A 12,833-nucleotide genomic window follows, 5' to 3' on the forward strand; every position below is an offset into this window, starting at 1 on the left:
CAGGGGCCACCTCGCCACCCTCCTTGCCCACCTAGGGGCCGCCGAGGCCGCCGCCACCGGCCCCGTGTCCTCCAGCGAGGTTGTCCCCGCGGGCTGGAACCTCTGCACCATCGTCGGGGTGTTGCTGGGCTACCCGGCGGCGTACACCTTCTCCGTGGAGGAGAGCGCCGAGAACTGCCTGGCGCTGACACCGCTGAGGGTGTTCACAGTCCAGGCCTCCTGCCCCAGGATAAGGGATGGTCTCAGGGTCCAGATCTACTCCTTCAGCATCCCGGAGAGCCTCTGCGCGGAGCTGAAGGAGGTGCCGGACGCCTGGTGCGATGAGCTGAAGGAGGCCTTCAGTGTGCAGAATGACTTTGTAGATCTCTGCATTTTGAGCGAGGTGGTGTCTCTTCCAGCGGTTGCCTTGTAAAACTCAAACTCAGACTTTTTGGCCTATTTCTCACTTGCATCAGGGACTGAAGCGAGAGATCCGGTTCCTGTACGTGCAGCCCACTGAGGCTCTCAAGAGGTCCGTGAGCAACAAAGGCTGAAAATGGACTATCTCGTGCCCCTGGCCTCATAGGCCAGTTGCAAATCAAATACCTGTACTTCCCGGAAGACCAGTGTGTGGATGTACGCTCTCGCAGCTGGTCTGCAGTCTCCATCCGGACTACGGAGTGTGCCCTGTAAAGTCAGGGTATATTTATTTGCTGCGAACAGCTGAGGATTAATAAAAAATTTGAACACCACAGTATTTTGAATTTGTGAAGTTTATTGTAGGCTCCGTATCATATTTACTACTCATGCGAGGTGGTGTCACGCACCGCCTCATAGCTGAGCCTGCGCTTGAGCGAGGGGCAAGTGCTACTGTAAAACCTGCGTAGTGCAGCTCCGAAAGGGGCTTAAAACCCCTGTCTCTGTCAAATTAATGTGGTGCTGGCAGTGAAAGGGAAGTGGATGTGGCTGTGGGGACGCTGTGCCGTGAGACAGGCTCAAAGAGCGGTGGGCCGAACTGGGCCCGATGGGTGGGAGGTGGGAAAATTGCTCAGGACAGGCAGTGCACGGGGGGAGTAGGAGGAGACGGTGCTAAAAAGCCTCCCTGAGCTGGGTTTCTTTGTCCAGGTATCAGTAGAGATGGTCCAGGGTCGAATGCCTCCCATCTAGGGAGGCAATAAATAAAGGAAGAGAATTTTGTAGTCCTCTCAGCCACTGGGCATGAAAACCAGGGAGGCTGGACCCCAAGGGCACAGGATGCCCCTTCCCTCCTGCCCCGCGGGAGCCGCAGGAGTGGTGGTTGGAGTGGCTTTGTCCCTCAGTGCTGCGGGGACTGGGCAGCACAACCTTCAACTGACACAATAACCAAAGCGGCCAAGGGAAGGAGTGATCTCCCAGCGTTTATTTGAGCCACGGGAGTTTGGAGTGAGACCAGCTCAGGATATGAACCAAACAGGCAAGTGCAAAACAGCAGACGGTGCACTGCGGTGAGGGCGCGTTGCTGTTGGTGAAGCAGAAGTCGGTTCCTGCAGTGAGACTGGTCGTCAAGAAGGTCCTTCACGGTCTGTAACTTGCGAGGAAGGTGGCTATGGCCATTGCTATCACTGCCACCAGGAGAGGGATCCAGTGACCGCGCTGTCTCTGCAAAGAGAAGCAAGTGTTTCTAGTAAATCGGTGGGGAAAAGGAACTTCTCATCTCATCCCTAGCAAACATGTCATTCATCTTTCCGCACTGCACAAATAAATGGGGGAATTTTTCCCAGACCGATCGGCAGCCTCAGTCCGAAAGCACTGGGAGGGAGTCAGGGCGAAGAATGCCTCCCACCTTTGCCTGCTTGCTCTGGAAGTGGTTGAGCTCGTCCCGGCACTGGCGCAGCCTGGTCAGGCAGGAGCGGTACTCCTCGCTCAGGGCCTCCAGCTCCGAGCGCAGCTCCGTGCACTGCAAGCAGAGCGAGGGGCTGTTAGCAGGAGGGATCCCCTCACTCTTGTACACAGCGAGAGTGGCAGGGCTCCCGCAGCGGCTGCAGCGCTTCGCCCATGCACGGGCACTGCAGTGGCGGGGGATTTTCACTTCTGCTACCTGTATGCCCATATATACCTATAGGGGACAGAGTAGATCTCAGTGTTACCGGGAAAGTGGTGATAGAGGCAATGCCCGGTCGGTTACCATCCCGTGACCTGCTTGGCTTTGCTGCCATCTTTCACATCACATGGGAGAAAGAAGCAATAGTTATTTTTATGACCACAGAAGTGTGCAGGTCAGGAAGAAGACATGGAGTGCAAACTCGTGGCAGGGTTTGCCTCTCATTCTGAATTCAGCCTGCATTTCACTGACTGTGAGAGCAGTTGCAGAGTCCTTTAAACCCTCTGAGACATGGAACACACAGGACAGGTGCCTTTGTTGCGTTGTGCAACCCCAAAACCCAGGGAGCGTCTTTGGTCCAAACGGCCACGCAGCATGGGACCCGGCTGCCTTCCCGGTGAGCAGTGCGTTAGCAGCAGCAGCTGTGGAAGGAGGCTGCTTGCACCGAGAGGCTGCAAGAGCTGCCGCGGGGGCAGCTGGGCCCCCCCCAGCTGTTCCCTTTTGCTGTGATTGTGCTTTACAAAACCCTTCCCCAGGTGATGCTGGGTAATGCCTGGTGCTGCACTCACCAGCGTGGGTCAGTAGGACAAGTTGTTCTTCTGCGTGGCTCTAAGCTCTGCTACAGTAAGTTATAAATTTATAAATTCTTTCTTATAAATCTTTGCTATCTGAGTACTGCTGTAAGAACTATGGGGCTGTTGGCTGGCAGAGGACACGGCACAGTTTGTGCTACCAGGCTTGTGTCCTCAAACAGTCTTTTAGATGGGAAAGTGCATGTAAGAGGTCAGAAAGCTTTGAAGTTTTTTGCAGCCCAGTTGTAAGGGCATTGCTTTTGTTAGCAGACCCTTCCTGTTATTTGCAAGCCTTTCTTCCTCCTCTCCTTCCTTTGCGCTCAGGGCTTCAGCTCTTAAAGTGTGGCTTTGGCTTTTCCCTGTGAGACTGTTGAGACTCTCCTGCCTGTGAGAGCAGAAATGGGTTTGTATGGAGAGGCCTCTGCTGCTGCAGCCCCGGGTGCCAGGCTGCTGGTGCTCTGCCTTTGCATGTGGACACTGCATCTGGGGTTTAGCTGAGGCTGGTATCAGGATAAAAATTCAGCAGAGATAATCCTTACAGGAGATACCAACCTCAGGTTACTTCCACGAGCTTTGGTGCGTTGTGTTGTGCTGCTGCTGGAGCGCTTACACCAGCAGCTCGCTCCCCAGAAGGGAACTTGGTCCCAGCTGTGATTCAGTGACTGCCTCACCTCGTTCTCCTTTGCTGTAAGCTGGGATGTCCTTTTCTGCATCTCATCCTTCAGACTTTCTTCTCCCTCCTCCTCCTCGGGGTGCTCTAACAGAGCATTTTGTTTTTCCTTGGCAGGAGTGAGAGGTGGGGTCTGTGTGGTGAAAACCTGGTCTAGAAAACAGTCAGGCTTCTGATGAGAAACAGGTGTAGGCTTTCAGTTTGCTTTAGATCTCGTTTACTCAGCACAGTTTAAAGATAATATTTGTGTGCTATGCACACAGCAGAGGACACAGGAGCTGAATTAGTTATCATGGGCCTGCCTCTGCTGTAGCTACAAGTTAATCATCTTTAGAGGAATATTTATAATTAGTTGCCAGAAATGGAAGGGAGGGAGAGTTAAAATGCCTTTTATTACTTTTTTTTTTCAAGTACAACTGTAGCTGCAATTATAAACTGGAATGTATTTTGCTTGGGAAAGAAATGGCATAGCCACTGAAGTAGAATTTGCAATGAAATCCATTTATTTTTTTAAAGTGTTTGCCATCATAAATACACTTACATTTAATGTTAACTAGCAAAATATAATAACTCGCTTTGTGCAGCTTTAAAGTAATCCTTTATTCTAAACCAATGTAGGCTTCTCTTAGAGTCAGGTCTAACGTTCCTGTATCCAGTGAGAGGAGTGCTAGGTGGGAGTTACAAAGTTTGCTGACCTTTCCTTTGCACTGTTGCCTCCTGGGTCTTCTGTTCGTTGGTCTGGTTCTGTATCAAGTCTGTGAAGGTGAAAAGCTGCTGTTATCGTCCACAGCGCTAACGCAGATCTCTTACTTTGCACTTCTTTGTGTTACTTACTGTGCAAATGGCTGACTGTTGCCTCCAGCGTTACCTTCTGATTTTGTTCTTTTTGCAACTTATCTGAAATAACGATAAGAAGAAAATCAAGGTTGATGTAAGTCTCTGTATCTTTACGCGAGGATGGCAACTTTCCCTTTCTCCACATGCATTAAGTGGAGTGGATATTGTTGGCTACACTGAACTTTCTTCTCTGAAGATCAGATATTGAGCTGTTAACCGCCCTTTCAGTTTTGGTAGCTTTTTCTAGTGTGCCTTACATTCTATTAATTTATGGTTTATTTTAAAGCTGTTTGTGTGAGAACTGTTATGAAAATAGAACTGCCACCCATTTACTCTTCCTTAATTGTGTTTTAAAATAGCCATACGAGTGATGTGTGAGTTTCCTTGCTTCTATCTGAATTGGTACTTTAAGATGCTATTAGCTCATATTTATATGCTGGTAATATCCACCACCATGCAGCAGCACCTCAGACAGTAATGGGCGATGCCCTGCCACCCGTGCGGGCTTGCATTGCTGTGTTTGATGGGTCTGACAAGGATGCAAAGGTCCTCGTCAAAGCTGAGGATCAGCTTTGATTTTCTTTTTTTTCCCCCCAAGTCTCTCATTCCATCCTTTCTTCTAGAAAAGTCATTTCAATTCTCTGAAGTCCTTTAATCTGGTTGGAAACGACTTTAGGGGCCCTTTGGAAACCAGAGGCTTTCTCGGCAAGCACATTCAGAGAGTCTTTTGCGTGTGTGTGCGCTTGGCTTTAAGGACCAGGATTTTAAAACTATCTTCCTTCTATCCTCTGTTCATTTGAAGGACAGACGCCCCCACCGTTCCCCTGCACACGATACCTTCGATGGCGCTGATGTGCTCTGCCTTCAGGTCGTTGTCCTCCTGCAAGGCGCTGGCTCGCTGGTGGAGCGCGGCGTGCTCGCTCTGCAGGCTGTGCAGGGCCTGGTGGAGCTGCTCGTTCTGTGCGTCCGCTCGCTGGGGGCAAGAAGAGCCCCGGCATCAGCCCAGCCCTGGCACCATGCCGTGGGCAGCCCGTGAGCACGCAGCGTCGGCCAGCTTTCTGGCAACGAAAGGCAGCCCCGAGCTGAGAACTAGGTTGCAGGTGTAACTGCTGTGCTTCCTTGAACAGGATTTATTATACAGTGATCTCAGCCCAGGGTGAGATTCCCTGCTTGCAAATTGGAAAGCACGAACTCCCGTGGATGCTGTTCCTGCGGAGAACTAACGTACCTGCAGTTCGCTTTGCAAAATGTGGAAGCTGTTCTCGAGCTCAGTGTGTGCTGTGGTCATCTTGGTCAATTCAGCTTTGAGTGTGGTATAGTGCTCTTTCCAGAAAGCAAGGTCCTCTCTTGTCACTGCCAGGCTTCTCTGTGGAGGAGACAAGGACCCACGGGTGGGCTGTGACCCACCACCCGGCAGGACTGTGCCAGGCTGCCCTGAACAGCATCCACGGGCACTCACATCAGCTGGCCTGTGCATGGGGCTGGGGCAGCGCTGCCGCCTCCTGGGTCAGGGTTATAATAACCCGTGTGGGTCTGATGCCATCTGATGGACAGAGCAAACACGGGCAGAGGGTTGGCTGTGGAACCCGAGTTCCTCTGCTGCCGGGAGGATTTAGAAGCATGGTAGTATTTGGGATAAGACTGACTTGTTTTGGTGAAAATACCAGTTATCCTGTGGGTCAAAGCAAATTGCTACCTCCTGGGGAAAACCCATTTTCATATAAAAGAGGAACTCCAGAAAAAGCGTCTCTGGAGACCTCATGGCCTGGATGTCGCTGTGTGTGGCTGTTGCTCTGTGCATGCAGAGAAGGGAATGGGAAGAAGGGATGGTGGAGGAGAAGGGGTTACATTTAAAACTGCCACACAGTTGGGGAAACATACTGCTGTGCTGTTTTTAATAACCTGATGTATGTCTCACAAAATGAGCACAGGTTGCCATGAAGCTGCTTTGGACTTTGCTTGGTAGCTAAAAAAAAAAGCTATTTTTGCATCTTTGTTACTGATGGTAAGCTAGTCATTGCCTTTCCCTGAAATGTGGGGGCTCTTTGTCACAGTTGGACTAGATTAAAGCAAAGCATGTGTAAAACATGTTGCTTACTTGAGAGTTTTGCAGCTGCTGCTCTGTTTGGAGTTTGTCCTCCAGCATCTTCTGAAGAGCCTCTTTTGCCTTCTGCTCATAGGTCTGCTTCTGGTCCTCCATCTCTATCAGGATCTTCTTCACACACTCCTTTGAGTAACTCTTCAAAGGAAGAATTAAAGTGCTTGAAGGGTCTTCTCTTACATATTCCTAATCTTGCTAAGCCTGAATATTAGCAAATCCAGAGTGTGTAAATGCTACTGCTAATTTGCTGTGAAGCATTGCTTCAGCAAAGAGGAAAAATTGTTTTCAGATCCGTATCTAATCAGATTGCTCTAGAAACTGAGACCCGACCTAATTACGTGATTTGGTATTTTGTTTTCATGCCTTTCTTCACCCATGTTTGTTTCTCAGCAATCAGACATTACCTGGGTGCAGGCCTGCAGCTGATTTTCAAGTGCCCTTAGTTTACACTTCAGTTTATCTTCATTCAGCTGACCCTGGGGAAAAAACCAATTAAACTGATGTGTGGAATCATGAACTATACAATATGCCTCCAATGTTTTGTTAGCTTCTGTTTTGATTCACTTTCTCCCTTTTCATTTGTAATATTGTGCCTAAATTTGGTTAAAGTCTTTTCAATGCTCACAGAGTTCAAATAAGCCATTCACAATCTCAGAATAAATGGGATATGGGGGAAGACTCTTAATACATTGAAAAACTCTCCTGAGGCAGTTCCACTGGTTACTGAGTGCAGGTACTTGCAGGGAGATGAGAAGTTAAGAGCAAGGAGATTTCAGGTTAGTCTGGATGGGTCTGGCAGAAGCATAGCTGCCGCCTGTGCACAGCCCTGTTCGCTGGCTGGTGGTTCCTCCCTGCAATGCTCCTTGCCTAAAGCTCCAGCTGGTACTAAGGTCTTGTCTTGCTGGTTCCCTTAGGAAATCGGTTGGGTCTGCATTGCAACACCTAGCAGCTGGGCAGGGGGATAAGAGGGCAACAGTGATGATTCATTTTCCTTATAATCTCCTCTCAGTGTTAGTCAGGCTTCTTTAGTTTTGTGAAACCAGACTGCATGCAAATTCAGATAAAATTTCTAGTAAAGAGATCACGTAGGCTGTTTTTCCACCACCACTGAGAACGCCTGTAACCGCTTTGCTTACTGCTGTTTGAAGTCAAGCCTCTGAAAAAGCAACTCCTTGATGTTACAGGAATAGCTGTTAGACCCAAGCAAAACCAGATTCTCTGGTGTCTTAGCACTGTTTAAATTTGCACAAAAGTAAGTTTACAGTCCCAAAGAATAAACCTTCCCAGTTGTTGGTACAAAATACTAAAGACTCTTAGAAAGTAGGTGAAATTTTGAAAAGCATTTTTGTATGTGAAATACTATGCCTAGTTTTCCTCTGCAGTTTATTTTATTCTGCTGTCTGCAAAGGCTCACGTTAGAGGGTGGTGGTGGTGTTATGGCTGTTGTGCACAGAGGAAAATGACTGTGCAAAGTACAAGGCAACAGAGCACCAGGCCCTTCGTGTGCTTGAGAGCAGAAATGTGCTGGCAAACTCCTTTCATGGAGATGCAGCTTATAAATTGGCAAAAGAACATAGAGTATAAAGACTTCCCTAAACGGAATACCCTGTCTGTTAGGGCTGTTACCAGAACAGCACGGCAGTGAGGGGTGAGTAAGCATGTGCACATATATGGGAGGGCGTAAGGAATTATGCTTCTGACCAGAAAAGTTATGTGAGCAAATCTGAGTCAAGCCCTTGTGTTGAAGATTATCTACGTGAAAGGGGCTGCTTTAAAAAAAAAAAAAAACAAAAACACCCCCCCCAATAAACAAAACAACAACAAAAAACCCCTATAGCCACTATCATCAGGTAGTGGTTGGTTTTCCCCTTTTCTGCAGTGTCTCTGGTGACACGGTTTGAACACCGCCTGGGGATCCTTGCACTGTGCCTTGCTAGAGAGCCCAGAGACACCTACTGAAAGCCAGGCAGAGGAGAGGATTAGGGCTAAGATGTCCAAAATACGCCATCTTGCAAATACCATATTTGAATCCTCTGTAGCCCTCGTCTTCAGAAAGTCTGAGGTTACCTGAACAGGCAGCGCCAAAAGCTTTTTCAAACTCTTCTGTATTTCTCTACTGCTGTCACTTAAGTGCACGTGTGTGTGCACATACACATAAGTGCTGTGTATGTGCTTAAGCATGTTAAACTGTTTTTGGCTGACAGCTGTAGTGTTTTGGTTTTCCTGTGATCGGCGAATTCTTTGATAAGCCTTCCCTTAGTCATTTTAAATAGCTGGTTAAAGCAGTAATAATAAATGCTGTTTCTGGAAGGCTTCCAGTTTGCCCAGACACAATCTTTGCGCTAGAAAAATGGGTCCATATAGTAGTAGTAGTAATGTGCTGGAAATGGCAAAGATCTTAAACTCTGCAGAGCTGCAAGGTACTTCCAAACAACTTCAGAGGTCAGGAAGGGAAGAAAATACATTAAGGTAGCAATTTTCTTCTTTAAGAAGAGAACAGCTTGAAACTAATTACTCTTAATAATCGTAACTGAGGCTTACTTAGCTTCCTTCATCTGGCAGCATTTTTGAATCAACTAAGCAAGTTTTACAAGAGATGGGGGATTTAAGGTACAGACCTGTGGTAGGAAGGTGTCTCTAACCTAGAAGTAAAATTGTGGGAGGGGGAAGGAATCAAATGCTTTATCCCTTCAGTTTAACTACACCCTATCCTCCTGTGGAGTATTTCCTTGCTCCATCAAACCAGAAGCACCCACAAACACGAGCAGCATCTCAAAAATGACTCTGTCTATTTCAGGAATCGCTACCAGATCATTCAAGTGTATGCAATCACATTTCTTTGAGACCCAAAATATTGGAAAGGATTAAAAAGCCTCAGCAACAAGCACTTGGCATCTCACCTGGGCCTGGAAATGAGCAACCAACCATCAGTTTCCACGGCACAGCATTATTGTACAGACCTGTCTGTACCTCCCTTTGCCAGCACCTCCCAGAGAAGCCCCTTGCCCCCCGTCTGCCTCCCTCCGCGCAGCTTCCAGGGGATCCCCTCCAAGCAGGCAGCATCTGCCCTGTTTGCCCCGTTGGCTCCAGTGCCAGCAGCGAGTTAATTTTTAGTCCGAATAAAGGCTGAATGCGAGAGGCAGCAGCAAAGTCTGTCTTCTGTAGCAGAGATAGCAAGAAGCAAAGTGCACCCACCTGTTTCTAAGCTGAGGTTTCATGGCTACTTCCTGCAGAGTGTGTCAGGGTGTTTTTTTCCTGCTCATATTATATTTGAAGAAGCGAGCGCAGGCGGAAGTTTCTAACCGCAGTACATCTAACACAAGTTTTTTACACCTTTGCACCCAATCACTTTTCTGCCCCAACAGAACTTTCAAACCACTTTTTTAATGGCACAATGAACTGTAAATCTATATTTCTGTTAATAATCCTATATAAAAGACTTCATGTGTACATAAAATGCATCACCTCAATTTTACCTCCTGAGAGCAAAAAAAATGGGCTCTGGTTTTCAGTGCTGCCTGGAGGATTTTGTTTGAGCTGTGGGGAAATAGCTTGATGCAGGGCCACGATTGAGCAGAGCACCTAAGGCTAAGCAGGTGTGCCAGAGCATCGTGGTATTGGGTCCCCTGACCTGTGTTTGGGGCCCAGAATACATCCCTGAAAGGAACCGGGGGGGGGGGTGTCCCCACGGGTCCTAGCGAGGAACAGACTGGGTGGCCTGGAGCTCGGCAGGAAGGCTGTGTGCACTGGGTGGGTTTTTTTAGCAGTTGTGTTCCAGGTTAAGAAACAGTCTGTCTTTTCCCCCATCCAATGTGGTGTTCACCAGCACTTGGATGCACCAGTTCGGTGCATCTAAAATTTTTATTTTGGCAAAAAAAAAAAAGAAAGAACTGGTTCAAAATATTTGAAACTTGCCTTGACTAGGAAAGAAAACTTGGTGGAAGATGGTAGTTTGGGTTCATTCATTTTTTTTCCCCACTTGTACACTTCTGTTTGCTTTTTATTTAAGAAAAAGTGGGAAAGGCAAGTATAAAAAAAAAAAAAAACAACCAAAACCTTACAGAAGAAAAGTGTTTTACACTTCCTGTTGATCTGAAAGTAAGGTACATTTTGTAACAGTCTTTTGGGGGACAAAAGGGGAAAAACTTCAAGGAAAGTAGCCCCCTAACTTCTCAGTTTGTGTTCAACCGTCCCTAAGAAGAAAGGTGACAGCAAGGAAAGAGGCAGGGCAAGCAGCTACTTGCAGGTGAACAGTTCTGCATGATGTCTTGTCTGCTAGGTGACGGCGTTGCATTTTAAACCTGTAACATCTCCATGCCTGTAAAGCACTGAAGCCAGGCAGAGCTAGAACAGCTCCGGGAAAGAAAGGGAGACCCGTGGGGTGCTCTTGCTTCTGCACCCAAGCCCAGTCCCACTGAGGCAAGACCTCCCCCCAGCCCAGCTGGAATCGCCTTGTGCAGCTCCCTGGTACCTGCCAGGATTTTTCTGATGCTTGCAGCAGCGTGGAGAAAAGCTCCTGCAAAATCACCATCTTCTGCTTGAGCAGCAGCTCGCGGTGTAGGGCCTCCTGCGGGGAAGGGGAGAACTGGTCAGCAGGGACCCCCAGAGCCGGTGGGGACAGCCCAGCTCACCCCTCCAGCTCAGGGTCGGGGCTTCCTCCACTTGGGGGGTTTCAGTCAGGTCTTTGGGTTCAGTGGCTTGTCTGTAGGCTTTCTTGGCCACGTTAAAATTGGGTATGTAACACCTCTTTATTTAATAATAATTATAATTAAAAAATATTGTTGTACTGACTGAAGACCTGCTTTCCCTGTGGGTACGTACAATATTTGGTACCTACCTTCAGGTAGTTGGACAGCTGCACCATTTCCTGAAAGGGAAAGGGCAAATGTTCAAAAACAGTAAGATTGTTTCAGTTTATAAAAACTTTATGAACTGGCTACAAAATCCAAATATTTTAAAATAAAACTGAAGTTAACAGCCTGACTCTGGGCGGAGGAGGACAGCCTGCTGGGCTTCGTTTGTTTGGCTTTTCCAGGGAAGTGAAAATATTTTCTGCAGCAACTTACATTGGAGTTACGGCATCTTTGCCATGTAGTGTATTAAATCAGGGCAGTTACTGAATGAGAACAGTAGATATCCATGGGACAGAAGTGCCTTTCTCTCCTATAGGAGCAGTGTCGTCATTTTTGAAACTACAGAAATTTAGCAAAAGTCCATGTCCTGGTCAGAAATTCTAGGAACTTACTTCTTTTGCAGGAGTTCAAGGCTGGTTATTATCTGTGTTTTGCTTACCTTATTTAAAACTGCTATTCCACAACTAAAATAAAAAAGAAAGTGTGTTACTGAGGTGAGTGCGATGCGGGGGTCTGCAGCAATCCATGGCCCTGGACACCAGCCGCTCCCCACCAGCCCAAGCAGAGTGTGGGTATTTGTACAGCAAAAGCTTGTGCCGAGGTGAAACTCGTTTGGGCTTGGGCGTCAGAGGCTGCTGCCCTGCGGGTATCTGAATTACAGCCCAGGGAGGAAGGGAGGGGAGGACCGGCTTAGCTTACTCTGTCTGCTGACTCGAGCACTCCTGCACTTGGATTTGTAAGGGTCTGGGTTCCTGTGAAAGCAAAGTGAAAGGATGTGACGGATGCCCCCCCCCATCCCAGGGGCCATGAAGTTCTTCTGTTTGAGTGCCAATTTGGCTGTTCCAAAATGCATTGCAAAGCAAAGTGAAAGGATGTGACGGATGCCCCCCCCCATCCCAGGGGCCATGAAGTTCTTCTGTTTGAGTGTCCATCTTGGCTGTCTCAGATGGCATCGCTTCTAGGATGGAGAGCAGTTGTTTAAACAGCATCCAGTAACACAACTCAAGAGGGACCAGAGGCAAAGAAGAGCATGCTCTCAGAGAAGGGGAAGTTAAGTAATCCTACAGACTGGAGTCAGCCCCCAGATAACCTGGGGCACTTACAGGGTAGCCATAGGGCAGAGCATCTGCTCAGCAGCACTGGTTGTTAAGCCGTGGGCTGGTTTATTGCTCCACAGGAAAAAATATTCTTAACACCTGCAGTCTGCAGGGAAAACTCAGACTGGGACAGTAAAACTTAATCGCAGGCGTAGGGCTGCTGGCAAGGGAGCTTGGGTTAGAGGGGAGCTACCAGCTTGCATCCCGAACTGCTCGATGGAGACTTAGAGGTGGGAGGGAGACGTCACAGCTGCTGTTATGCTGGAAAACCCGAGCATCCTTCACCTACCTCGGGTGTTCACAGAGGCACCTCGCCTGGGGACAGCTTCTGCCAAAATGCTGAGGCTGAGCAGGGAGTGTGCAGGGGGGAATGTGGGGCAGCTCCGTGGGTGCTGGAACGAGAGGGCAGCTTGAGTCAGTGTCCTTCCAAAATAGGCTGTGAGGAATGGAGGGGAAGGGGCTGTGGCTGGGTCAGGCTTTGTCCCTGCAGTGACTGGGTGAAGAGCATCAAGGAGATGCCAAGAAACCATGGCAAATCCACGAGGATCTGCTGCTTTGGCTGCAGCAGCTCCAGGGCTCTGTGGGGAAGTGGGGAGAAACCTGCTGGCATTTGGGGGGGTACACCAGAACAGGACAAGGAATGC

The 12,833-nt window shown here is 48.4% G+C and overlaps 2 protein-coding genes across 2 annotated transcripts in view; one reads left to right on the forward strand and one right to left on the reverse strand.

Moving 5' to 3' along the window:
• LOC103923600 (chromosome unknown open reading frame, human C1orf74) overlaps positions 1-715 on the forward strand; it is a 1,295-nt gene extending 580 nt beyond the window's left edge. Inside the window, exon 2 of the mRNA XM_009331983.1 lies at positions 4-715. Within this exon, the coding sequence (XP_009330258.1) occupies positions 4-412 (409 nt within the window). The 3' untranslated portion in view covers positions 413-715. The remainder of the gene's footprint in view (positions 1-3) is intronic.
• A 647-nt stretch (positions 716-1,362) lies between these two features.
• Positions 1,363-11,578, reverse strand: LOC103923565 (TRAF3-interacting JNK-activating modulator-like). Its single transcript, XM_009331948.1, has 12 exons — positions 11,532-11,578; positions 11,077-11,106; positions 10,711-10,806; positions 6,644-6,715; positions 6,237-6,377; positions 5,367-5,504; positions 4,976-5,111; positions 4,136-4,198; positions 3,997-4,056; positions 3,303-3,454; positions 1,802-1,915; positions 1,363-1,617 (listed from the first exon to the last, which is right to left on the reverse strand). The coding sequence occupies exons 2-12, from the start codon at positions 11,101-11,103 to the stop codon at positions 1,534-1,536; spliced, it is 1,083 nt and encodes a 360-aa protein (XP_009330223.1). The 5' UTR covers positions 11,104-11,106; positions 11,532-11,578; the 3' UTR covers positions 1,363-1,533.
• Positions 11,579-12,833: the final 1,255 nt, after the last annotated feature.

The sequence above is a fragment of the Pygoscelis adeliae genome, unplaced genomic scaffold, assembly GCF_000699105.1.
Source record: "Pygoscelis adeliae isolate BGI_AS28 unplaced genomic scaffold, ASM69910v1 Scaffold189, whole genome shotgun sequence".
Classification (NCBI taxonomy): Eukaryota; Metazoa; Chordata; class Aves; order Sphenisciformes; family Spheniscidae; genus Pygoscelis; species Pygoscelis adeliae.

Excerpts from the sequence above, each read along its gene's own strand:
- LOC103923565 (XM_009331948.1), bottom strand. The coding sequence starts at position 11,103 with ATGGTGCAGCTGTCCAACTACCTGAAG. Across the intron at positions 6,378-6,643 it reads AGCTGCAGGCCTGCACCCAG|AGTTACTCAAAGGAGTGTGT; the intron begins GTAATGTCTGAT and ends CTTCCTTTGAAG. Across the intron at positions 1,916-3,302 it reads TTACAGCAAAGGAGAACGAG|TGCACGGAGCTGCGCTCGGA; the intron begins GTGAGGCAGTCA and ends CTCTGCTTGCAG.